Source organism: Procambarus clarkii, chromosome 26, assembly GCF_040958095.1.
Source record: "Procambarus clarkii isolate CNS0578487 chromosome 26, FALCON_Pclarkii_2.0, whole genome shotgun sequence".
NCBI lineage: Eukaryota > Metazoa > Arthropoda > Malacostraca > Decapoda > Cambaridae > Procambarus > Procambarus clarkii.
In genome coordinates, this window is record NC_091175.1 from 5,700,869 (window position 1) to 5,728,635 (window position 27,767).

The window sequence follows — 27,767 nt, forward strand, 5'->3', positions numbered from 1 at the left end:
CCTACCTTTAACCCCCGTCCTCATGCCACAGCTCCTAGTCCTCATACCCCAGCTCCTAGTCCTTATACCCCAGCTTCTAGTCCTTATACCCTAGCTCCTAGTCCTCATACCCCAGCTCCTAGTCATCATATTCTTTCCAAGCGTTGCATAGTAATAGTGGCTTAGCACTTTATCGTCACAACCTTTGTTTCATGACATGAACATATCAATGTAGAATTATGGAACACAATCAGCTGTGTGTTGTGGGTGTGGAATATTTAGAGGCTATGAACAAGGGACTCAATAATACTCACTTGTATACTAACAACACTGACGACTCTAGTGCAAATGTTAGACTCGGTGACCAACAGCTCATTAAGTCACGGTCTGCAACGACACTAAAGCAATAATTCCACTTGCAGTTCATGAATTATATTAAAGATACACTATCAATGTAGACCATGAAATCAACGAAACATCTCCGCGACCTTGTCAAATCTGCGACACATTACTTACTTCCCTGAAACAGGCGAGAGCCAGAAGCACAAGGCGACGCCAGGCTGTCCGGCCGTGCCGGCAGCCTTCAACGCGCTCACATTTTTCCCGTCTGGGGGTTGGCATGGCAACTCCCCTGACGCCCCTGGGTGGTGGCGGGTGGTCCGGCCACCTGCCGTGGGTGCTGGCTCACAGTCGACACACACACACTATCACCACCACCAGTGACCGCGTGTGTTGTCGGCCTCGACGACCGATTCAGTAGAGAGGAAGCCTTGGAGGTCATCGCGGAAGGTGTGCGAGAGAGGGCCCCGTCACGGTCCTCCTCCTGGGACCCGTCGTCTTCGGAAACACTCCAAGGAGAGGATTTCCCAAGGCTGTTGTCTTTCTCTGCTTAATCTTGTGGTGGGTCACACTCGCCAGTGTTGACCAGGACAAACTCACCAGGATACACCAGTACTCACCAGAACACACCAGGATACACCAGTACTCACCAGAACACACCAGGATACACCAGTACTCACCAGAACACACCAGGATAAACCAGTACTCACCAGGACACACCAGGATACACCAGTACTCACCAGGACACACCAGGATACACCAGTACTCACCAGAACACACCAGGATAAACCAGTACTCACCAGGACACACCAGGATACACCAGTACTCACCAGGACACACCAGGATACACCAGTACTCACCAGGACACACCAGGATACACCAGTACTCGCCAGAACACACCAGGATACACCAGTACTCACCAGGACACACCAGGATACACCAGTACTCACCAGGACACACCAGGATACACCAGTACTCACCAGGACACACCAGGATACACCAGTACTCACCAGGACACACTCACCAGTACTCACCAGGATACACTCGCCAGTGCTCACCAGGATATTTTCCAGGAGAGAAACATAAGTGCCAACTACTCGCCACTGCACTTTACACAGGCTCAATGGTATTAGCAAGAGAGAGCATATTGGTCTGGTAAAGTCTACGGATCTGTATTGCCAGATTTCATTACTTAGCTCCAAATCCGGCTGTGGTGGAAGTTGTGTATGAGGACTCCAGAGTGGTGTGTGGGTCACCCAAGGCGCTTGTGGTGTGTGTGTGTGTGTGTGTGTGTGTGTGTGTGTGTGTGTGTGCTCTTTCTATATTATGGGTTCACTTTTGGTTTTAAGACACAGAAATTGTGAAGAAAAATTATGAAGGAAAATAATGTTCATGAATCATCAGGGATTTCTTTCCTAACTGTCTGGAATATCTGGCCATTTATGCAAAGTTATGAAGCAATATACAAACTGTGTATAAATAAACACGCTATCTAATTTGATTTTTTTCAGCAATTACATCATACACAAATTGGGCCAGATTTAACAGCTAATAATAAAATACATTTTCAAAAGCAACATAGTGTAATTATTCAAAAGAGTAATTACACTTTCCACATGTGTAATTATTTTCTAGACTAATGTTTCCTACTAAAGTTGCATATAATTTTACTACGAATCCTACATGATCTGGTTGGTAGTTATCTAATTACCAATTATCTCTCTAATTATCTTGATTTTTGAAGCCGTCTAACACGTATACACACACATTAAATAATGTTTCCAACAAGGTTTTATTCAATTCAAAACATCAATTATAATCCCTAGAGTTTAACCATTGTTCGAGCCGCCATACATAACACCACCGCCAACTTGGGAAACTAATCAAATAAATGTATCAACTCGGAATATAAATTGCCAAATTCATGAATTTCCCCTTTAATTGTCATTTAGTTCCTCGTCACTGAGACAAGGAGTCCACAATTTATCGGGAATTTATAACACTATAAATGTTGAGTTGGAAATTGGGTGATAGCACTTGTGTGGAGCCAGATAGGGTAGTGTCGAAATTTTCTCTTTCTCTCTCTTCCTCCCTCTTCCTCTCTCTCTCGCTCTCTCTCTCTCTCTCGCTCTCTCTCTCTCTCTCGCTCTCTCTATCTTCCTCTTCCTATCTTGCTCTCGATCTCTCCTTATCTCCCTATCTCTCTCCCTATCTCTCTCTCTCCCTATCTCTCTCTCTCCCTATCTCTCCCTATCTCTCCCTATCTCTCTCTATCTCTCTCTATCTCTCTCTATCTCTCTCTATCTCTCTCTATCTCTCTCTATCTCTCTCTCTCTCTCTCTCTCTCTCTCTCTCTCTCTCTCTCTCTCTCTCTCTCTCTCTCTCTCTCTCTCTCTCTCTCTCTCTCTCTCTCTCTCAGAAGATAGCTCCGCGAAAGTACCAATATGCGTGAATCTTTCTGAACCAGAAATTACAAGTGTTCTTGAAGACCCGTTCAGCGTTCTCTTGATGGCCAGCCAGGCTTACACTATCGATGGAGAGCCATTACCGCCGCCCACAGAGTAATCATACTCGTCCCCAACCACATCAACCTGGTTGAGAGAAGCGTCAGACACCAGAACAGAGATCGCGTCTCGGGCATTTCGTGCTCTGCGGTTTCCACACCTCTTCTGGTAATTAATGTGACGGGTTGAATGGAAGCTCTAAACCTGAAGAAGCGGAAAGGAGTAGTTAACCGCACTGTGTGAGGGGAGGGGGTGTCGGTGTGTGTGTGTCGGTGTGTGTGTGTGTGTTGTGTGTGTGTGTGTGTGTGTGTGTGTGTGTGTGCGCGCGTGCGTGTGTGTGGCGTGGTGCTCCACCCGCTAGGAGCTCCTTAAGTCCCAGTACTTGGAGCACATTACCCGCTCCCTGCAGCTGCACAAGTGGGGTCATACATCAGGCGACGGGTCAGGGCCTGTTGGTCCCCGCACCTCCGAGGCCTCACACACTTCATCTTCAGGTTGTCCCTTTTATACTTTTTAAAAGTTTAAATCTTAAGATTGTTAACAAGCGCCGTTTGTCAATTTCCATTTCTGAGCAGAGTACTGACGCCGTTGTTGACACCGTAGCCTCGTTCTCTTGCAAATTGCGTCTGAATTTGGCCGTTTACCCGTTTATGGCCGAAAATGGACGTAATTTGAAAATATGAAAAATTAAAATAAATTTTGGATATTCGTTTTCCAAAATGGCAAGTGTGGTTGTGTGGTGGAAGTACTACTGTGGTTGTGTGGTGACTGTTCCACCGTAACTAACAGTTCACAAACTGGTAAACAACTGACATTCACTGAATTAAAATGCTTCCGGCTGGTATTATCGCTGTTGTTGTTAAAGATTCTCTACCTGGAACAAAAATTATTATCGGGTTAATATCGTCAATTAATTGATTAACAATAATTCATCATTTATTTACAACATTCTTGCATCCTTGGTTTTTATTTATGTTAAACGTAGTTTGGAGTGTAAGCCTTGCGTAGGAGATTTATTTAACTATTTATGATACAATGCAGCGATGTATTTGCTGATCCTGGCTGTTTGTGTCCTCAGATGGTGGCCCTGGACCGTCAACGCCTCCGGCAGGAGAGCTATGCCCTCCTGGGCAAGTTAATCCGCACCAAGGACCCCGCCCGATTCCAGGGAGACGAGAGCGGCGACTCCAAGCTGAAGAAGGTGCTGACCACCGTCGACTTGACCTCGCTGGGCGTGGGGTCGTGCGTGGGCACGGGCATGTACCTGGTGGCTGGCATGGTGGCCAAGAACATCGCGGGGCCTGGGGTCATCCTCTCCTTCACCATCGCTGCCATCGCCTCCATCTTCTCCGGTAAGTCACGTCTGAGAGGGGAAGTCGAGTAAATGCGCAGTAAGGAAACTAGGCGGTGGAAACAGGAGGCCAGACACAGGATACAGAATAGGAGATGAAGTACTTAATGAAACAGACAGAGAGAAAGATTTAGGAGATGATATCACACCAAACCTGTCTCCTGAAGCCCACATAAAAAGAATTACGTCTGCGGCATATGCGAGGCTGGCTAACATCAGAACAGCGTTCAGGAACCTGTGTAAGGAATCTTTCAGAATCTTGTACACCACATATGGAAGACCAGTCCTGGAGTATGCGGCTCCAGCATGGAGCTCGAACCTTGTCAAGCACAAGACGAAGCTGGAAAAAGTTCAGAGGTATGCCACTAGAGTAGTTCCAGAACTAAGAGGCATGAGTTACGAGGAAAGGCTGCGGGAAATGCACTTTACGACACTGGAAGACAGAAGAGTAATGGGAGACATGATCACTACCTACAAAATCCTCAGGGTAATTGACAGGGTAGACAAGGATAACTATTCAACACGGGTGGTACGCGAACAAGGGGACACAGGTGGAAACTGAGTACCCAAATAAGCCCCAGGGACGTTAAAAAGAACTTTTTCAGTATCAGAGTAGTTAACAGGTGGAATGCATTTGGCAGTGATGTGGTGGAGGCTGACTCCATACACAGTTTCAAATGTAGATATGATATAGCCCAGTAGGCTCAGGAATCTGTACACCTGTTGATTGACGATTGAGAGGCGGGTCCAAAGAGCCAAAGCTCAACCCCCGCAAGCACAAGTAGGTGAGAACTAATACTGCAATAACCACCACTACGAAGTGAAAACCTCCCCATAACCATCACTACCACCACAACCACCACTGCCACTACCACCCCTACCACTACCACCACAACCACCACCACAACCTGGAAGATCGTGTCTGGTATAATCTTCACTCGCTCGGATATGCTAAGATTGCCAATTTAGAGTGCAAGTGATTACATTTTGGGAATGTTATTACCAGACTTAACAGCCTAGTTGAGGTGTGTGTGTGTGTAAGATGTAGACTCGCCTAGAAGTACTAGCAGGGTCGAGCTTCAGCTCTCCAGCCCCGCCTTTTGACCATCAGTAATTGACCATTACAATCGACTTGAGAATGGTCCAGGACGGACCGAAACGTCGTTGTCCCTTCACCTTCTAGTGTGTGGTCTGGTCAACATCAGTAATTCAATTCAATTATAGTTTTTAATGGTTTTTACTCATGTTTATATTTAAAACTGTCAATTTAAATAACAACAGTATTATTATTATTATTTAATCCATGTTGTTTATATTCAGCCCTTTCGTTTACGAAGCAATTCGGAGTTCTTTGCTTTTCCTGATTGCACTTGTGTGTGTCGCTTACCTCCGGAGACTAGCATCTTCACAGCGGAACTTTATGCTATTATATATGTTCTTCGTCTCCTGCTTCCTCGTTGTCAATCTTCCTTGGTAGTTGTGGTTGACTCTCGTAGTGCCCTCATGGCTCTCGGGTCCTTTAATACGGAAAGGTTGTTGTGGCTCATCCAGTGGTTGTCGAGATCCAGCATTGGCTGTTTCTTATCCACAGAAAATTTAAGTCAGTTGAGTTTTGCTGGCTTCCCAGCCATGTTGGTGTCTCTTTATATGAGCGTGCGGATGCTGCCACTAGGGAAGCTGTCCGCTCTTGTCCCATCTCCCGTAAAGGTATTCCTTATTCCGACTTTTACACACTCAGACCTTGATAAAGCACTCAGGAGAGTGCGAAAGACTTACGTAAATACCTTACATAAATTTCACATATACACAAGTGTGGGGGTTTTATCCTATATTTCTTAGTTAAGTTCATTATACTTATTAAGGAGCCACGCATTAAATTTTGAATCATCTACACACGCAATTAAATTTTAGATCAAAGGAGAGAGAGAGAGGGGGGGGGTAGAGAGAGGGGGGGGTAGAGAGAGAGAGGAGGGGGTAGAGAGAGGGGGGGTAGAGAGAGGGGAAGGGAGAGAGAGAGAGGGGGAGGGAGAGAGAGAGGGGGGGGTAGAGAGACAGAGAGAGAGAGAGAGAGAGAGGGGGGGAAGAGAGAGAGAGAGAGAGAGAGAGAGAGAGAGAGAGAGAGAGAGAGAGAGAGAGAGAGAGAGAGAGAGAGAGAGAGAGAGATGGAGGGAGAGAGAGAGAGTAGAGAAACCAGTCGAGGGAACAGGGCGTCCACAACCTATCCTCCGGAATAATATATTGTATTTGGACGTCAAAATCCCCAACGGACACAATACAAATTACTATTAATCATAGCGGCTTACAACCACGTTTTCTATACATGACAGGTAAGGTTAACTTCGCGCGTCATAACACACTGTTTTTTGGCCATTGTGTCAACTCGAGTGTGAGTAGCGTGAGTGTGAGTAGCGTGAGTGTGAGTAACGTGTGTGAGAGTAACGTGAGTGTGAGTAGGGTGAGTGTGAGTAGCGTGAGTGCAACAGGAGTGTGAGAATGTGTTGGTGTGAGTGTGGCCTCGGGCGGGAAATACTCCTCCGCCAGACCCCTCGTCGCAGGCTAAAGTTTCAAGAATCTAGAATTAGACTTTTAATTAAAATGTTGCACATAATTTACCGCCGCGCCACCATGACTGAGACCTGCGTAGTCACACCTGGTAGTCCCACCGTGACGCAGTCCCCCATGGCAGTCCCACCGTGGCGCAGTCCCCATTGGCAGTCCCACCGTGACGCAGTCCCCCTGGCAGTCCCACCGTGACGCAGTCCCCCTGGCAGTCCCACCGTGACGCAGTGTCCCGTGGAAGCCCCACCACGACGCAGTCCCCACTGGCAGTCCCACCGTGGCACAGTCCCCCCTGGCAGTCCCATCGTGACGCAGTTTCCCCCCTGGCAGTCCCACCGTGGCGCAGTTTCCCCCCTGGCAGTCCCACCGTGGCGCAGTTTCCCCCCTGGCAGTCCCACCGTGGCGCAGTTTCCCCCTGGCAGTCCCACCGTGGCGCAGTTTCCCCCCTGGCAGTCCCATCGTGACGCAGTTGACCGAGAGACATGATCCATGTTGCTGTTCTCAAACTGACGCTGTTTTACAACTTTGTTTCCCTTTGAGCCGAGGAAATAAATTATGAACTGGAAAATGATGCAATGACTCACAATCCTCCCTCCCTGTCTGCCTGTCCCTCACCATCAGCCCCTTTTTTTATCTGTCTCTCTCAGTCCCGCATTTCCTGTCTGCCTACCTCTCGCTATCTCTGCCTTCTCTGTGACACGTCTCCATCCTTGCCTATCTCCTTCTATCCTGCCCACCTCCCTCTAGGTACTCCCTCCCGTCTTCACCAGCAGGCGCGCCCTCTTCCTGCCAGTGTTGTCGTGTCGAGATACCAGTCAGCGGCCACACGTAGTCTGACTTGTAATTGCTTCCCGACGATAGTTGTTAATTACCAAGAGTGTGGTGTCAGGTCACCACCGACTCGCTGCCTCCTTGTGCTCTCTTAACGATAATAATTGGTGCCTGCGTGATCAATATTCTTAGCAATGTTATAATTGGATATGTATATCAACTTTTAATTCTCGCTGTAATGTCGTGTTATAAATGACTAGCAAGAATGGTGGTTGTTGATGTTGTGTGTTTATATGCGTGTCTCCTGAACCTCAGTGTTGGTGGATTTGTATCCTGAGTGATGATCTGTTAGACACCTGTCTTGTGAGGGTTTGTAGGTGTTTGTGGGAGGCACCAGTGCTGTGATGATCTGTACAGGTATTCTCCAGGACGCAGCAGCTGTGTTACCTGTGTTGTGACCTTCAACAGGTGTGTGCTACGCAGAGTTCGGGGTGCGGGTGCCCAACACGTCTGGGGGCGCCTACATGTACAGCTACGTCACGGTGGGCGAGGTCATGGCCTTCATCATCGGCTGGAACATGGTGCTGGAGGAACTGATCGGCACCTCCGCCTGCGCCTGCGCCCTCAGTGCCTGCTTCGACGCCATCGCCGACGGCGCCATCTCCTCTAGCATGAAGAACACCTTTGGCACCATGTTTGGTAGGTTGCGGATCGCTGCTCTCCGCCATGTTGTGGGGGTGGAGGGAGGAGGTTGGTCTTAGAGAAACATACCCTGTTAAACATGTGCCTTTGGGTTCGAGCCTATTGTACAGACCCCGGTAGTGTCTCCTCGTGCCTGCCCAAACAGGCTACTTGCTCACCGGTATAAGAACAGTGTGGAGGGCGGGGATGCAACAGCTTGTTTCTTGATCATTACACACAATGTATGCTCCACCGCGTACACTCTTCTCTTGTGGTTTTGCCATTACTTACAATTAATTGTTGTTATAATTACAATTTTAATTGTTGTTGTGATTCAAACTGTTGTAATTTTTCTATAAAATACTTTAATTAGAAACTAAGACTTGCTGGTGCAGCCAGTCGTCCAGGCCTAATGGCGTGATCCTTGACGAGTTACAACCCAGGTGAACAATACACATTGTACTGTTCTAAGCATAAACTTTGACGGCCAGTAGAATATTTCGGTGTATTTCTTAGTGTAAATTAATTTATTATTATGCTGACGTTTACAATCTTGACAGAGACCTTAATGTTAGCTTTCCTTTTAGATCAGAGCATCCCACCTGCTTAATGCTGGGACAACCTTATTGTTTCCCTAGGATATAGCTGCTGTCCCATCACCCAGGTCATGGCTACTGTCCCATCCCCTCAGGTCATGGCTACTGTCCTATCCCCCAGGTCATGGCTACTGTCCCATCCCCCCAGGGTAACAGCAGTGTTCCTCTCCCCTGTTATTATGATGATGACGTTGCGTGTGTGTGTTCAGGGGAGCCGCCGGACCTGCTGGCGTTCTTCCTCACGTTGATGATGGGCGGGGTGCTGGTGGCCGGCGTGCGCAAGTCCGTCCTCTTCAACAACACCCTCAACCTGGCCAACCTGTGCGTGTGGGTGTTCATCATGGTGGCCGGGCTCTTCTACGTCGACACCAGCAACTGGACCCAACACGGAGGGTTCATGCCTTATGGATGGTCAGGGGTGAGTAGGCCTTCGTGCTCGGTGGTGGGGCACGAGCCAGTACCTCTACTAGGTTTTGTCTGAGTACCTTTACTCAGTTGGTTAGGGGTGAGTATTTTCCTAGTGGATTTGTTCATTTGATGCATCACGCAATTGTGATTTCTATGTGTAACAACGTATGGGCCTACAGCCTCCTTCAGGCCCAGAGATACGTCAGGATATTACACGACCAAACATCACATTCACTCCTAACATCTACAACACGTGCAGGCGAAGAGTCACAATAACGTGGCTAAAGTAAGTTGACCAGACCACACACTAGAAGGTGAAGGGACGATGACGTTTCGGACCAGGACGGACCGAAACGTCGTCGTCCCTTCACCTTCTAGTGTGTGGTCTGGTCAACATCAATCTACACCACCTTCGGGCTGCTCATGCCCGTGTCACCTCTTGTGGTGGCTTAATCTTCCTCAAGGAAGATTAAGGAACACTAGAGACCCCCAGAACTGAGCCCTACGAGAAGCTGCATACATATTTCCTCCAACCTGAAATGTCCTCTCTCACTATAGCCTTCTGCTTCCAGTCTGTCGGGCACTCTCTTTACAGAATTTCCAACACTGCTATTCCAATCTTCTTCTCAATTTTAATGGCGATCAAGGAAGATGCACTCCGGACAGGTCTCCGTGTGTCGTAGAGCTGTATTAGGTCAGCCAAGCATGATGTACGTCTCTCCAGAAGCCAGCTGTCTCTTAGTTGTGAAGTTTGTCTTCTGCAGATGTCCCACCACTTTCTTTCTAATTATTTTCTCGAGAACTTTGCAAGGGATGCACGTCGGTGACGCTGTCTCCCACCGCGCGTGTCTGTTTGTACTCGCCTAGTTGTTCTTGCGGGGGTAGAGCTTCGGCTCTTTGGTCCCGCCTCTCAACTGTCAATCAACTGGTGAATGACAAAAGTGTGTGTGTTTGTGTGTGTGTGTGTATTCACCTAGTTGTGCTTTTGAGGGATTGAGCTCTGTTCTTTCGGTCCGCCTCTCAACTGTCAATCAACTGTTACTAACTACTAATTCATTTATTTATTTATTTTTCACACACACACACACACACACACACACACACACACACACACACACACACACACACACACACACACACACACACACACACACACACACACACACAGGAAGCAGCCTGTAATAGCTGTCTAACTCCCAAGTACCTATTTACTGCTAGGTAACAGAGGCTACAGGGTGAAACAGATGGGCTCTGCCCATCTGTTTCCGCCGGCGGCCGGGATCGAACCCGGACCCTGAGATTGCGAGTCTCAAGCGCTGTCCATTCAGCCATGGCCTCATGCCCCTGTGTGTGTGTGTGTGTGTGTGTGTGTGTGTGTGTGTGTGTGTGTGTGTGTGTGTGGGTGGGTGGGTGTGTGTGTGTGTGTAATGAGAGAGAGAGAGACCAAAGTTTATTCTTATTAGAAAGTTTCATAAAAACAAATCATAAAATAAATTACATAAAATAAATGTTTCTAGAGCCAAGTTTCAGATGAACTAATGTAGAATAACTCTTGGCTTGCAACTACGTTAGGAGCGTCGCCACAAGTTCTAATTAACTCTAATCTTTATTTACAAAATGTGTGAGAGGAGAGAGTGGGTGGCAACGTGGGTGACAGAGAGAGAGAGAGAGAGAGAGAGAGAGAGAGAGAGAGAGAGAGAGAGAGAGAGAGAGAGAGAGAGAGAGAGAGAGAGAGAGAAGTCAGTTAGAGTAAATTGTTGACCCTATGGCGCTCGTATAAATAACACACTCAGAACCACAACACAGAAGTGAGGCTTAATTGGTGGTCTCACGGGTCATTCTTTATAAGTCCTTGAAACTTGCTCAGAGGATTTTCCAACATAAGGAGCCACAGAACAGCCTTCACCCAGCTTCGTAATTGCTTGTGTAACTCCTTCGTGAATCTGGCCTCTGGACAATAGGAGAAAATCAGAGCCGAGCTTCAATAAGGGACTCTGGCTGCTGAGGGGGACTGGCAGAATCCTGACCCCTCACATTACAACCAGATGAGCAGCGTACAATTGGTGGAAATCTGGCTACCGTAATTAGAATTAGAACAGGGAATTAGAACTCAAAACTTCATCTTCTGAAATCCCTCTCCAGGATTTTCAGTCACCTCTTAAGTTGCAGCCATTGCCTGCTAAGTCAGAGGAAATATAGAATGAAAGCTACAGTGCAGCATCGAGTGAAACCATCTCCTGTGGTCACCTCGCAGCCACTGTCAACTGATGATCAAGAAGCATCCGCTGCACCTTCACACGGACCAACTCAAAACACTAATGCTCGAGTCGGACTTACGCTTATAGCCCGTCCTCATATACGAAGCCCAAAGTCCATTCCATGCACCTGCCAAACCCCCTATTTATGAATGAAAAACAGTTTACACACGACTCACAACTGATGACGTATCTTGAGGTTATCTTGAGATGATTTCGGGGCTTAGCGTCCCCGAGGCCCGGTACTCGACCAGGCCTCCTTTTGCTAAACATCCCCAGGGAGCAGCCCCTAGCAGCTGTCTAACTCCCAGGTACCAATTTACTGTTAGGTGAACAGGTGCATCAGGAATAAAGAAACTTTGCCTATTTGTTTCTGCCTCCACCGGGGATCGAACCCGGAACCTCAGGACTACGAATCCGAAGCGCTGTCCACTCAGCTGTAAGGCTGCCGTCCGAACACTTCTCAAACAAGTGCTTCACTTTCAACTTTTGTTCAAACCACAACGCTGTAAATGCTTCACCCACGTCCCCCGTCCCTGTCCGGCCCGTTGTTGCCGTGAGCGAGCTTGGTGGGCGGCTGCCGGAGTGTGATGCTCCATGGGACAGTCCTCTGTCCTTTTGTGGCCTTGTGCTCCTGCTGCTGTCCTCACAAATTCTGCTGGACGACTTTTCCTTTTCCTTATGTTTCCTTCCCCCCCCCCCCTCTTCTCCTTTCTAATTGTCACAGGACAATGTACCAGGACACTGTACCAGGACACTGTACCAGGACAATGTACCAGGACAGTGTACCAGGAGTCGCCACCTGGCTCAGTTTCTAGGGGTGAATGAAGCTTCAGCGCCTGAGTGGATTGGCGTGTAGCGCTGGGCTGAAATATGAGCTGCCCGCTGAGCTGCTCTCCCAGGCTCTTACTCTCCCGCACTCCACTGCACTCACTCGCAGACTCTCACTCTCCTGCACTCTTTCCATCGGCACTCATCTTAAGCGTGTTTCCATATCACAGTGCGAGAGAGAGCATCTCTCTCATTCTCTCCTTCCTCCACTCTCTCTCTCTCTTTCTCGCTCTCTCTCCCTCTCTCTCTCTCCTTCCTAGTATTCGCCAACCAAGACAAAAGTGGTGGTGTTCAGCAGTCCGCTAACAACCACACAGACAGTGAGCAGTTTGTGCTCTGGGTGTGATCTTTGACGCCCCAGAGGGAGAGTTGACGCCCCAGAGGGAGAGCTTCACATCCTGGGTCACTCAAGGCTTCGTGTACGTGCCCCCGTAGACCTGACCATCACACGTGGCACAGAGACAACATTGTTGTTTCACATTTCGTCTCAAGTTCCTGGTAAGACAATTACCATCTGCTCCCTCGCCTGGTTTGGACCCCAGGGAGGGGGAGGGGCGTGGGATTCTGTCTTTATTTGGCCCCGAGGAGTCGTGTGAGGCCTCAGCCGTGTCTCAAGACCTCCTCCTCCTGCAGGTGCTGACGGGCGCCGCCACCTGCTTCTACGCCTTCATCGGGTTCGACATCATCGCCACGACGGGGGAGGAGGCGGTGAACGCCCGTCGCTCCATACCGTACTCCATCGTCATCTCCCTGGTCATCATCCTTATTGCCTACGTCACCTCCTCCGCCATCATCACACTGATGGGTGAGTCCTCCTCCGCAGCCGCCTCCTCCTTCCATATATTATTGGGTCAAGATATTTCTATCCTGTCTAATTCTGTGATATATAAATATATTTTTATCTTCGTGTTGACTAAATGTGAAATATTCTAAGAGTTTGGTTATTATTGTGTTGATATATAACGCTGAAGTGCTGGTGCCACATATTGGCACATCATTGCTTCTTGTATAATATGGCAGCGACGAGGCCGCGCCCTAAATAGGCTTTCACACCATTTATAAAACCTATTTAAATACAGGAATGGCATTTGACTAACATGAATTCTTCCTATATGTGATGCGTGGTGACGCGGGCGTGGTGACGTGGCCACGCAACAGTGCCATTCGACAAGATCGACGAGGACGCCGCCCTGGTGCAAGTGTTCGGACAGGTGGGCGCCCCGAAATGTCGAAACTTGGTGGCGCTGGGAGCCGTGGCCGGCCTCACCGTCTCCATGTTCGGGTCAATGTTCTCTCTGCCCAGGATCGTCTACGCCATGGCCAAGGACGGACTCATATTCAAGTGAGAGACACTAACACTATGGAACTGTTTACTGGTAATGTAATATAATGGAAGTGGTTATATTAGACATTTAGTCTGCTAGATAAGATGAACGCAATCTTTAATTTTTTTTGGCTAGGCTTAAATGACTGTTTTTATATTACTGAGCAGTATGAGAGTAGGAACTGTATCTGATATGTATATTAGCTTCATCTTGATATCTGGTAATATGTGAAACCGTTGTATCATATTATATGATATATAATATATATTTTTAAGTTATTTATTTAATAGTTGGTTTGTTATGCCACTATGGCACTAGAGTCGGCACTGGTCACTTTTCATGTGTGTGTGTGCGTGTGTGTGTGTGTGTGTGTGTGTGTGTGTGTGTGTGTGTGTGTGTGTGTGTGTGTGTGTGTGTGTGTGTGTGTGTGTGTGTGTGTGTGTGAATATTCACCTAGTTATACTTGCGTGGATTGAGCTCTACTCTTTCGGCCCTCCTCTCAACTTTCACTCAATCAACTGTTACTAACTACTAACTAATTTTTTTCCACACACATACACACACACACACACACCAGGAAGTAGGCCGTAACAGCTGTCTAACTCCCAGGTACCTATTTACTGCTAGGTAACAGGTAACATCAGGGTGAAAGAAACTCTGCCCATTGATTCTCGCCGGCGCCGGGAATCGAACCCGGGACCACAGGATCACGCGTACAGCGTGCTGTCCACTCAGCCACCGGCCCCAATGTGTGTGTGTGTTCACCTAGATGTTCCTGCAGGGACGAGTTCTGTTCCTAGCTCCACCATCCGAACATGTATAGGTTAGTATAATGACTCATTTCACATGTGTGTATTGTGTTGGCATCAATGGTTTCTTCGCCTAACCTGTTCCCCTTATTGACGGCTCTTAACACTGGACAAGTTTGTCTAACATCTCTAATGACTCGTCTGTGTCTCAAGCTCTCGTCTGTGCCTCCTTGTTCTGCTGTTCCATGTTTTAAACAATGCTTCATTTGTCAACTTCTTCAATTACACATAAAATCTTGTATGTCATTAACATGTTCCCCCAAATTTTCCTCCTATCCTCCAGCGTATTGAGGTCATTTTCCTCTCTTACCTCATAGTTCAAGCCCTTCCGTTCAGGAACGAGCCTTGATGCATATCTTTGGACATTTTTCTAGTTTTGATTTGTTATTATTCAAGTGAGGGTTCCATGTCTGTGCTGCACACTCAAGAGTTGGTCTCACGGTCGTTGTGTATTGGGTCTAGCAAGGCTCCTATGCCCAAGTTTTCGAAGGCTACATAACTGTCTGCCAGTACGGCACATGCTGACGTCATTATGTTAATGTGTGCTACTGGCACTAGAGTTTGAGCTCCTGTCAACTCCCAAGTCTTTTCCCTCTTCTGATGCTAGAATCTGTCTCCGCTTCTCCCTCCTGCTCCTCTTTTTATAACTTTGCACTTAGCTGGGATAAATTCTAATAGCCATTTTTTAGACAATTTTCTAGAGTGTACCAAGTTCTATTTGTGGTGATTGTTTTATCAAATGGTTGTCTTGTCTGGTGGTTGTCTTGTCCAGTGGTTGTCTTGTCTGGTGGTTGTCTTGTCTGGTGGTTGTCTTGTCCAGTGGTTGTCTTGTCTGGTGGTTGTCTTGTCTGGTGGTTGTCTTGTCCAGTGGTTGTCTTGTCTGGTGGTTGTCTTGTCTGGTGGTTGTCTTGTCCAGTGGTTGTCTTGTCTGGTGGTTGTCTTGTCTGGTGGTTGTGGGGTGGAGGTGTAACAGAGTGGGTGTGAGACAGGAGGAGTGACGGTGGTGTCCCTGCTGCAGGAGTCTGGCGGACGTGTGGGGGGTGACCGGGACGCCCGCGATGGCCACTGTCGTCTTCGGTCTGGGCGCCGCCTTCGCTGCCATGTTCATCTCCCTCACCGTCCTCGTTGAGATGATGTCCATAGGTAAGCATCTATCACGTCCTTCTCATTTGTCTCACACGTCCCCCGCTCATCTATTTTCCTACGTCTCTCTCTCATGTCTCCAACAACCCTTTAATATTCTGTCCTCCTCCTCTATCACTGCCACGTTTAACATTTTCTGTTTCAGTGTCTCGTAGGTGTGACTTTAACAAGTGAAGCTGTTGTGCAAAGTTCCGTCATGAAATAAGTTAATAACAATTAAATATTCACCGAAGTGTCGCGCTTATTCTTACTAGTAGACCCAGCAGCTCATATGTGAGACCCAGCAGCGCATATGTGCCTCCTGGTGCACAGCCTGTCTCACGCTCTGGTGCTTATATTACACACCCTCGATCACAGCCACTAACATTATTACTTATTCATTGTTACGTAATATTGTTAGACAAAGACTACCAGACAAAGACAAATTCAGATTCTTTGTTTGGTTTCGTGTTGGGCTTCAGGCATATCAAACTCTGCAATGACCATCAGAAATGCTTACTAACCTGCCAGCAAGTATATTTTACTTTTTAAACACAGTCCAGAACTAATGAAGGAACTTCGTCTACACTAAGAAGTGAAATACAGTCCGCGGTGTATGCTATATTCCTACCTATGTTTGCCTATAAACCTTGGAGGTCATCTTTATTTTTTAAAGATGGCCTCCAAGGTCATCTTTAGAGTGTGTGTGTGTGTGTGTGTGTGTGTGTGTTTTTTGCTTTGGTAGGGACCCGAGTCTTATTTTCCTCGGCGTCACCCCTTTTATATAAAAGGAAAAAAAAGTTTCCAAAAGCAGAGATCATTACTGAGCCTCTGTTAAAGTCTCTAAAGCCAAGACCCACAGGGCACATATTTTTCAGTATATAATTCTAGAAACGAACTGTAACATCACTCAGGCATTTTCATTTAATCCTCCCTCGCTGCTAATTCCTTGGACGTCTCATTAACAATAACAAAACATACGCCCGGCAGCGCACAGTAACATCAATCCATCTATGATGGATACACTGGCTACACTGTGTATCTTACAGGGACGCTGCTGGCTACACTGTGTATCTTACAGGGACGCTGCTGGCTACACTGTGTATCTTACAGGGACGCTGCTGGCTACACTGTGTATCTTACAGGGACGCTGCTGGCTACACTGTGTATCTTACAGGGACGCTGCTGGCTACACTGTGTATCTTACAGGGACGCTGCTGGCTACACTGTGTATCTTACAGGGACGCTGCTGGCCTACACCCTGGTGTCGACATGTGTGTTAATCTTACGGTATCAACCACACTCAACTACACTCCTGGAGATGCTGCCGGAGAGTATCCGCACTCCTCTGGGTGGCACTCCGCTCCCAGGCTCTCCCACACGCACTCTCACTAATGTAAGTATCCATACTCCCAGGCGGGGGTAGGTGTGGGGTGTAGGAGTGAGAGGCATGTGTAGGGGTGAGAGGCAGGTGTGGGAGTGAGAGGCAGGTGTAGGGGTGAGAGGCAGGTGTAGGGGTGAGAGGCAGGTGTAGGGGTGAGAGGCGGGTCCTGTCTCCTGGGAAGAACATGATTCACTCGCCAATGTCTTAACATTATAATTAGTGTTACACTCCGTGTGTTATCTTGTCTCTCACCCTCTCTCACCTGCATCTCTCACCTGAGGTAACATTTATAACCAGAAAAGTAACAAAATTAAAGTAAATAAAAAAACTAATCGCCTTTCGGGCCCTAAACAATATATATGATAAACAAAATATATAAACCTTTCATAGAGCCAAATATTGCAATTGTTTACCTGGTGTTCGGTTCATTTTAGAATAGTAAATACAATATATATGAATTTGTAATTGTAAATTACAAGTGCGTGATGTGTGCAGCTTGGACAAGTGGGAGTAAGAGCCGTGTTCGTCCTCAGGCGGAGATGAGGACGGGCCTCGGGGTGCGGGCCGGGGCGACCAAGGCCGTCACTCCCCAGCACCTGACGGCGGCGCTGCAGCAGAACGGCGGCCGTATCACCCCCTCCGGTCTTCCCCTCGACCAGAAGATTACCGTCAAGGTGACTATACTCTGTGAGGAAGTGTTGGTACTCAGGTGGACTCACCTAGATGAATATGTTCGGCTCGTAGCTCCGCCTTCAGTATGGTCCTAAATTTATGCAAAGACTCGGTTCTCATGTTTTGCGTTATGATTGGATTGACAGTTTTGTAGGATGTTAACGTCTATGATATTGTGCGCTTGACCTGTTGCACTTGTTGACAACTCTGGCGCTGGACAAGTTCTTTCTGGCGTCTGTGCGCCTCATTTGTTTCACAAGTTTCCATCTATGGCCACTCTCGTTCCACTCTCCCATGGTGTGAACAGTATTGTTTTATCTAGTGTGGGTATGCGCCCACCTAGTTGTGCTTGCGGGGGTTAAGCTCTGGCTCTTTGGTCCCGCCTCTCAACTGTCAATCAACTGGTGTACAGATTCCTGAGCCTACTGGGCTCTATCACATCTACATTTGAGACTGTGTATGGAGTCAGCCTCCACTACATCACTTCCTATTGCATTCCATCTGTTAACTACTCTGACACTGAAAAAGTTCTTTCTAACTTAGTAACCAAATGAACTACAGGGACTGTGGCTCATTTGCGTCCTAAGTTTTCAACTGTGTCCCCCTTTTTTGCATACCATCTATGCGAAACGGTTTATCTTTATCTACCCTGTCAATTTCCCTGATAATTTTATAAGTAGTGATCATGTTTCTCCTAACCCTTCTGTCGTCCAGTGGCGTGTTTAGTTCCAGCAATCTTTCCTAGTAGCTCATACCTCTCAGCTCGGGGACTAACCTGGTGGCATACCTCTGAATCTTTTCTAACTTCGCTTGTCTAGATGTAGACTCCACGCTGGAGCCGCATATTCAAGTATTGGTCTGACATACGAGGTTTAAAAGGGTTGAACGATTCCTTACACAAATTCCTGAAGGTAGTTCTTATGTTCGACAGAGTTGCATACGCCGCTAATGTAATCCTTTTGATGTGAACTTCACGGGACAGGTCTGGTGTGATATCAACCCCAAGATCTTTCTCTTGTCCTAATTCCTGAAAGATTTCGATTTAACTCGAGCACTTAATCGAGTTAAACTCTAGTAGCAATTTTTTGGACCATTCTTGCAGTCTCTCCAGGTCATCCTGTTGCCTCTTGCTGTCCTCCTCTGTCTTAATCCCTCTCATAATTTTAACATCATCAACAAACATTGAGAGGAATGAGTCTGGAAGATCATTCGCATATATCAGAAACAAGATAGGTCCGAGTACAGAACCCTGTGGGACTCCGCTGGTGACATCACGCCATTCTAAGGTCTTACCCCTCACAAAAACTCTTTGCTTCCTGTTGTTTAGGTACTCCCTTATCCATTGGAGCACCCTACCTCTTACTCGACCCTGTTTCCTCCAACGCATGCAACAGTCTCTTACGGGGGACTGTCAAACGCTTTTCTGACAGTCCAAGAAAATCCAGTCTGCCCAACCTTCCCTTTCTTGCTCAATGGTTGTTGCTTGGTCATAGAATTGTTAAACCTGTGAGGCACGGCTTGCCATCTCTGAACCCATGCTGGTGACGTGTTACAAAGTCCCTTCTCTCCAAATGTGCTGCCGGGCTTTTTCCCGCGATCTTCTTGTTTCGGAGGTCCATCTTCTTGATGGAGGGGGCTCCATCACCCTGCATGGTATACAAGTTTAGGGCTGTGTGTGCACGCGCGTGGGTGTGTGCAGTAACCTATGTGTTTAGTTTCCGGTGTCCACATGGTATACACTCTAACTCTTGGGACCCACCTCACTAATATTTGGTCTTAGGACAGCTGGGACTGAGAGAAGTGTGGGGCTAAGAGAAGCTGGGGGTTGAGGGCAGCTGGGGGCTGAGGGCAGCTGGGGGCTGAGGGCAGCTGGGGGCTGAGGGCAGCTGGGAGCTGAGGGCAGCTGGGGGCTGAGGGAAGCTGGGGTCTGAGGGCAGCTGGGGGCTGAGGGTAGTAGGGTGTGTCCCCATAAATGTTATCTAGTAGACTGACCAGCCACCTCCCGTAAGTTATCACATTTGAGACACTAGGGATCATCAGGAAGCATTCCCTGCGCCGCCTGGCCTGGGCACGTCTCAAGCCACACGCGCATGTCGTAGCACGTGTGTACAAGCACGAGGCTGACTCGTAGCGTAAATGAGGGACAAAGATGAGTGATAGTTAAGGAAAAGGTGTCGCCCCTTAGCGCGTGATGCGGTCGTCACCCGACTCCGACGACACCGGCAACACCGAGGAAGGGAGCGGCGAGTCGTGGCGGCGGGAGGACGACTACATGGTGAGCGACAAGTGTGAGAACAAGTACTACGGCGCCGTGCCCGCCTCCACCGGCCCAGCCAAGTGGTACGACAGGTTAGTATCCACGCCCAGCCTTGCCCAGGTAACTGGTACCAGGTGTATGTGTTAGTCAGGACATCTGTACCTGTTACATGATAGTCTAGACACCTGTGCCTGGTGCATGATAGTCTAGACACCTGTACCTGGTGCATGATAGTCTGAACATTTGTGCCTGGTACATGCCAGCATAATACAATTATCTTTTAAATTAGAACATAAATAAGCAGTGCATTTCGATGAATAAAACATCTCTGCTATGACACATTCAGCTAACATCCTTTAATAACGAGAGAAATGTGTCCTTCACGCTAGTATAAGTGTTGTGTCTGGGGGTGAGGACGGTACACTCAGACGTGTTGTGTCTGCTGGCAGGTATGTGGAGCTGGTCCAGCAGACGTTCCCGACGCTGTTTCCGTGGGTGGAGGAGGGCCCCTGCACCGAGGACACCGGCAGACAAGTCATGAAGCTCGTAGGTATGTTACAGGGAAGGTCGACGACACTATGTAAGGAGAACGAGAGGGAGAGTGAGAGAGACAGAAAGAGAGAGAGACAGAGACAGAGAGAGGATTTCAGTGTTGATCAGTTTCTTTTATCAGGTCAATTGTCTAGCTATACTCTTGACTATAGGCAAAGCAGGTTTGTATAGTGGATTCATTCATCTCTGGGGGTTTTCTTGTTAATGGGAAGCATTCGAGTGGGTGCTTTCCTGCTACATTGTTATTTTCCTGATTGTGTTTAAGGGCAGGAACGAAGAGGTGTTGGGACGGACCCTACACCCCACACCGTCACCAACCCAAACATTTGAATACACATTCTCCTGTACTATGATGTACTGGATACTGTGTTTTGAGCTTCAGCTCTTGCCTTTCTCCTCATAATTATAAATGATATAGTGTGGAAGTTACTGAGTAATTTGGTTTCTATAAAATCTACATTTAAATCCATGTATGAAGTCTGCCTTCACTCCCTAGTTCTCTCCAGTCAGTTATAACTGACGCTAAAGTTCCTTCCTTTACTTTAAGTGTAGCTTAATTCCGTAACGTTGTTATGCCCCTTGTTCTCAAGTTCGTGTCCCATCCTTATTACTGATACTTTGCTTGTCATTCCTCTCATTTCCCTAGAGTATTTTGTATGTGTGGATCACGTCTACCCTGTTCCTTCTCCCTTCCAGCGATGTAAGGTTTTGTTCACACATGAGTTTCGAAGATGTTCTTGGAAACTCATGTGAAAGATGAATATAACGTCTGAAGACGTACTGGGGGCCATAATTATTAGTAGTAATACACAGTGATCAGTAGGATTCCTTGATGATTTCAAGCTTAGGGTGGACATATATATATATGAATGAGATTGAATGGATACATATAGGAGCTGCCTCGTATGGATCAATAGGCCTTCTGCAGTTACCTTCATTCTTATGTTCTTAAGCGATAGGCGACAAATTAGTAGAAGTAATGTAGCCACAAAAACAGAAATGGTGAGAAGTTTCAGCAACGTGCTGAGAAAATCCTTCTAGACGCGTAGAGGAAGAAGGAAGGAAGAAGCCAAGGAGAGTAGAAGAGTATATTAAGGCGATATGTGACTTGCAGGCGGGTGAGAGTGTATGTGTTGCCTCGACAGGGTTGCTGTACGTCAATGTGCTCATCCTGGACATCCTGCTGGTGTGTAGCCTGGGGGAACTGGAGGGCCACTCCCCCGCCGCCTCCTTCTTCAGCCTCCTGTTTTTCATGGGCATCGTGGTCATCCTCCTCCTCATCTCACGCAAGCCACAGAACAGGTATTATGTTATCGTGTGTTTAACAGCTGCATTCCTCACCACATTGATTTAACGGTTTACACACGACTCGCAACTGATGACGTCCGAACACTTTCGGAACAAGTGGCTTCACTGACGACTTTTGTTCGAGCCACAACGCTATAAATTCTTCACCCGCGTACTACAAACACAAATAATCGCCAACAGAACCTAAACACCTAACCTAACCTATGCCTATGTATGCACAATATGCTAATTACAATATTAATTTATATTTGAGAAAGTTCCTGTTTTGAACGAACAGCATGTTAAAATTGATGAATGCGTCTGTGGGGACGACCGCTGGATGTAATGGACTTGAGTCGAGGATAGTTTGTCACCCACGTACTACAAATACAAATAATCCCCAACAGAACCTAAACATCTAACCTAATCAGTGCCTAAATATGCACAGTTTATTAATATATATAAAAAATTTAACTAATATTTGAAAAAGATCCTATTTTAAATTAACAGCATGTTAACATTGATGTATGCGTCTATGGGGGTCGATCGCTGGATGTAATGGACTTGGTCTGAATACGGGTTGATCTGTCGTCCAGAAATTCTATCTCTGACACTTCCAGTTTCAATTCACAGAGAAATCACATTAACGTGAACCTGTACCGTTCTCGCCACCTGTACCGGTGGGGACGGTACAGGAGAAGGGTACTCACCCGGCCTCACCACCAGGGCGAGGACGGTACAGGAGATGAGAGCTGCTGTGTCTCCTGTGGCTGGTATCACTACGAGCCAAATGTCTTTGGAAAGAAGGTAATGTTGGTGTGTGTGTTGCAGGAAGGTAAAGTTGATGTTGGTGTGTGTGTTGCAGGAAGGCGTTGCCGTTCATGGCCCCGGGGTTGCCGTGGGTGCCAGCCGTCGCCATCATCATCAACGTCTACCTCATCTTCAAGCTTTCCATCCTCACCCTCGTCCGCTTCATCCTGTGGATGACCATCGGTAAGATGATGATCTCCAGGTTATTGCTTTATGCTGCCACACCTGCCACACCACACCCACCCCTGGCACACTGTGCTGCCACACCTGCTACACCACACCCACCCCTGGCACACTGCTGCCACACCTGCCACTGGCATGACCTTAGTCTTTTCCAGCCTTTCCTCTCCTCTCTTAACAATCTGGCTCCTATACATTTCAAAGTTGAATGGGAATCTAATTCCCGCCTTCCTTTTCTTGATGTTCGTGTCCACAGCTCTGTGTCCGGGTTCTGTTTCTCTGTCTACCACAGACCCATGCATAGTGGGTCTGTGGTAGACACTCAAATGTGTGTGTACATTCACCTCTTTTCCTACCATCCTCCTTCTGTTAAGAAAAAGTGTCCTCGTCTCTCTCTTACTCCGCGCTCTACGCATCAGCGACCCTCAGTTTCTTGATTCTGAAATTTCCTTTATTTAAAAATCTTTCTCTAGTATTGGTTACCCCTTACATTTTATCAACTGTGCCTATTCTCGATCTGAACGAAACGTCTTTCATCCTAAACCTGTTTCACAATATTAGTCCTCTGCCCTGTCTTCCCTTCGTATCTGAACTCAAAAATCACACTAATACCCTTCGTCCTCTGGACATAAAGCTCGCCTTTCGACAAACTGACACTCTTCGTAGTAATCTGGTTCTTGCTTCTCCTCCTGTTTTCATTGCTGCTGGTGTCTACTCTATTTCCTAGTCGTCTTGTCCTCTTCAATACTTTGGGGAAGTAAGTAAGTAATTATCAAAAGAAGGCACCAAGCCGTTAAAGCTACGTAGCACCATTAAATCTGCGGATTAATCAGAGGACGCTAAATATCACTAAGGATGCCAATATGAGAACAGAAACGCATTAGGCGAACGATATCAAAATTATCCGATTTACAAAGAATTCTGTCGAGGGGCAAGTGAGCGCGAGGGACGGTCGGGAAGCAAGACACACGCTCGTCCTGAAAGTCAGAACATTCAACAAGAATATGCACGACCGTAAGAGGGACAATGCAGTTAGGACAATGAGAAGCAGGGCCTTTCTACTTGTTCTTACTTCTAGAAATTACCTCCTCTTACCTGTTTCTCGCCTCTCTCTTGCCTTACTTTATGCCCGTGCCTCCCTCGCTCCCATCATAATCTACTTGATAATGGTCCAGGACGGACCGAAACGTCGTCGTCTCCTCATTTTGTGGTGTGTGGTTTGGTCATCATATGTTTCTTCTATTTCCTATTTGCACTTTTCCAGTTCTTTAATAACTTCCTGTATTTAAGTCGTCAATTAAGTTTCTCTTAATTTATCCTTGTATGTGTATCTGTGTGTGTGCGTGTACGTGTGTGCATGTGTGTGTGTGTACTCACCTAGTTGTGTTTGCGGGGGTTGAGCTCTGGCTCTTTGGTCCCGCCTCTCAACCGGCAATCAACAGGTGTACAGATTCCTGAGACCTGTGTGTGTGTGTGTGTGTGTGTGTGTGTGTGTGTGTGTGTGTGTGTGTGTGTGTGTGTGTGTGTGTGTGTGTGAGACTCGCCACCACTGACCCAGCGCTGCCACCCCCCACAGGCTTCATCATCTACTTCACCTACGGCATCAAGAAGAGCACTGTGGGGACAGAGGACGAGGGCGAGATAGAGCTCCACGTCACGTCCAACCCGTCCGCCCAGCCGGCCATCAACACCGTCAGTCCGCCCACTGAGCCCACCCTCGCCGCTCCCAACCAACCCGTAGTGCCCACCGCAGATTTCTTAACCTCGCCGGTAGCCACCATTCCTGGCGGGCCCCCTTCCAGCCGGCCAGCAACCATCACTCAGCATCAACAGCCCCCGCCCATAAGCAAGCAAATATATATATCAAGCAATCCAAACAATCCATTCCGTTAATTCATGGTTGTAGTTGTTGTTTTGTGTAAGTGAGTTAGACAGCGTACGGTGAGGGTGCACGAGGGTGCGCCTCACTCCCAGGAAGGCCAAGCCATGCTCTCCAACACTCCCATAATTCCACTTCCTGCACAACTAAGATATAGGTTTCAATGAGTATAAATTTTGTGATTAACTTAACGTTTTATAACGATTAAAGGAATCTGATCAGGTTTTATTGCATAAAATTTCTCTACAGGTCTTTGAGACACGACCACAGCGGAGTTGGCCTTACACGAGACAACGACGCGGTTGGGTCACATCCCTGCTATGTAGTGAGCGGGTAATGTGATGTTCATTAAGGGGAATTTCTATATGAAGGTCATACTAACACTGCCATAGCTCGGCTTTGCGTACTTAGTCAATGATACGAGAAATTCTGGCATATCATATTTATAAAGTGTCTCATCACGGCTATGTACTGCTCATCCCGGCTATGTAATGTGGGTTTTATGGTGGAAGTAGAGCTGGTGGCGTTTGTCTCGGGGTTCGCTGATGCGGTTCTCACTGCGACTAGCTGCAGCACCTCCTCTGGCCTCAGCTGGGCTCAGTTCTGCAGCCCGAGGCCACAACCATGAGTTTAGCGTCAATTAGTCAGCTCAAACAAAACAAAAATTTTAATAAAGTTGTAAGGTGGGTCCCTGGTCTTAAGAATAATATTGGTTCCTGAACCGTCCGCGATTCGTGAAATACATTACCGGAGTCATTGTTCAAGTCTGTGTTGAAGGCTGTCTTAAACATTTCTTCAAACCCCTAATTGAGTCAGTTACGACACGTACTTAAGGTAAATTGTTACAAGAAGCAGAGAACAGTGAGGGTGCAGGCGTGCCCGCTGTGAACGGTGAAGTGTGCCGTCTTCACCGCACGCTGTCGTTACTCCAGTGACCTTTTAAACATTAATGTTATCGTCTCGTGTGTAAGTTGATATGTGACTTGACAAAGGGCTACAAAAAAATGTAGTTTATTAAGATATAGATAAGACCTGGCGCAGCCTTGTAACCTCGTCGTTCAGTAGTTACCGCTAGCGTAGGTTGTAGTGCTTATAGGAGGAGTGTGTGAGGGGCGAGACCTTCCGTCTGGCCTCACCTCATCACACTGCCCGACTTACTCATCTCTAGTCACCAATATTACTCATTTATTACACACACTCTTGACCACAACAATTGTCTCCATGGACTGTGTGTGCATGTGTGTGTGCATACAAATATATCATAATGTATTTAAGATTTTGTTGGAAATGACTTGTGAAAACTTTCTGGTCAAAATAGGTATTTGTTGATCAATGCCTAAACTGCATTTGTATCAAAGGTCCTCATTGTGTGTGTATGGTAACGAGGACCTTATCAGGAGAACAGCGCGAGTGAGAACGCTGGATCACCTTCCTGGCTGTTTAGTCCACTATTACACTGGACTATTACACTGTTTAGTCCACTGTTACACTGGACTATTACACTGGAGGCTCCCGAGGGCGCCTGACCCGTGGTCCGGGCTGCCGAGTGTGTGTTTAAAAGTCAAGCGTGTCTCCCTGATATTTATTCATTGTTATGAGTGGGTTCGAGCTTTATTGCTTTGACTATTTCCATCAGTGAAAGTATAAACTAAAGACAACATGAATCATGAGTCCTGATTAATTTTTGTTTCACTTGGAGAGGAGAGTCGCGATTTTATTATATATATATATATATATATATATATATATATATATATATATATATATATATATATATATATATATATATATATATGACATATGTTGTACCTAATAGTCTGAACGCACTATACTTGGTGTAGTATGCAGTGCCGATTTGCCTAACAAGTCGGGTTTTCCTTGAATTATATATTTTTTACATGTTTCCTAATTTGTGTGTGTGTGTGTGTGTGAGTGTGTGTGTGTGTGTGTGAGAGTGTGTGTGTGTGTGTGAGAGTGTGTGTGTGTGTGTGTGTGGATGTTCGAAAATATGAGTAGTGATATGATAGGATTACTCACATTGCCAATAAGACCAAAGCCTCTACTCGAAACAGTGTACTGTAATAGGGAGGTTACCAATCTTATGAGCGAGGGTGTGTGCGTGAGACTGGGTCGAGGCTCAGGGGGCTGGGACAAGGCTCAGGGGGCTGGGACGAGGCTCAGGGGGGCTGGGACGAGACTCAGGGGGCTGGGACGAGGCTCAGGGGACTGGGTCGAGGCTCGGGGGGCTGGGACGAGGCTTGGGGGGCTGGAACGAGGCTCAGGGGGCTGGAACGAGGCTCGGGGGGCTGGGACGAGGCTCGGGGGGCTGAGACGAGGCTCAGGGGGCTGGGACGAGGCTCAGGAGGCTGGGACGAGGCTCAAGGGCTGGGACGAGGCTCAGGGAGCTGGGACAGGGTGCAGGCCGCATTATGAGGAATTCTTATTTCACGCCAGTTAGGAAGTTATTGCAGCAGTCTCATTCATTCTAATGAATTGAACGGGTGACGAGGCGTGGACGGGTGACGAGGACGGGTGACGTGGACGGATAATGAGGTGTGGACGGGTGCCGAGGCCGAGGCGTGAGGTAGAGGACACGTGTAGAGAAGATGTCGGAAAAACAGACACCATTTACTAACATTTAATACAATACACAGATAATAGTTTTGTAATAACAAATTATCTCACAGAAAATGTAGCTCCAGTAGAAATTTACTCTGAAGAAAACTTGGGGATATCATTGCCATATGTCGCCATTAAATTCACCACCTAATAATGGGAATCATTCTTAATACAACAGTCTCGGGACTGTAAACATCATAAAAACATTTCCCTTGAACCAACTTAATAATGAGTACTAAAACAGATTAAATGTAGGACCTGTTTCCACTTCTTGACGACATCTAGTCGAGGCGCTTGATGAGTCGGTGGATGGGAGGCCAGCCAGTAGTCGCTATTAAATTTTAACATAACAAGTCTTGCTGGGGCAGAACAGCTCAACAATTAATCCCCTTCAACGTAGTGTTATAGGATATAAAATTGCACCCATTCATCAACACATTCATCGTCTATGGTAATTGAAGTATCTTTTTCTGATTCCTATTCTATCTAGCTTATTATTGACCAGTAATATTGGATTTAGGATAATGCGGTTAGGACACGAGACGAGCCACCCAACAGGGTAATTATTATTTAAATTTTATCAAATAAATTCTATAT

The 27,767-nt window shown here is 47.1% G+C and overlaps 1 protein-coding gene across 1 annotated transcript in view; it reads left to right on the forward strand.

Annotated features, from left to right (window-relative positions):
• Positions 1-26,258, forward strand: part of LOC123756696 (solute carrier family 7 member 14) — a 115,493-nt gene extending 89,235 nt beyond the window's left edge. The window contains exons 3-15 of the mRNA XM_045739940.2: positions 3,901-4,174; positions 7,972-8,202; positions 8,990-9,198; positions 12,908-13,079; positions 13,433-13,616; positions 15,427-15,551; positions 16,772-16,926; positions 17,448-17,588; positions 19,772-19,935; positions 20,293-20,393; positions 21,541-21,697; positions 22,548-22,675; positions 24,249-26,258. Of these exons, the coding sequence (XP_045595896.1) occupies positions 3,901-4,174; positions 7,972-8,202; positions 8,990-9,198; positions 12,908-13,079; positions 13,433-13,616; positions 15,427-15,551; positions 16,772-16,926; positions 17,448-17,588; positions 19,772-19,935; positions 20,293-20,393; positions 21,541-21,697; positions 22,548-22,675; positions 24,249-24,565 (2,358 nt within the window). The 3' untranslated portion in view covers positions 24,566-26,258. The remainder of the gene's footprint in view (positions 1-3,900; positions 4,175-7,971; positions 8,203-8,989; positions 9,199-12,907; positions 13,080-13,432; positions 13,617-15,426; positions 15,552-16,771; positions 16,927-17,447; positions 17,589-19,771; positions 19,936-20,292; positions 20,394-21,540; positions 21,698-22,547; positions 22,676-24,248) is intronic.
• Positions 26,259-27,767: the final 1,509 nt, after the last annotated feature.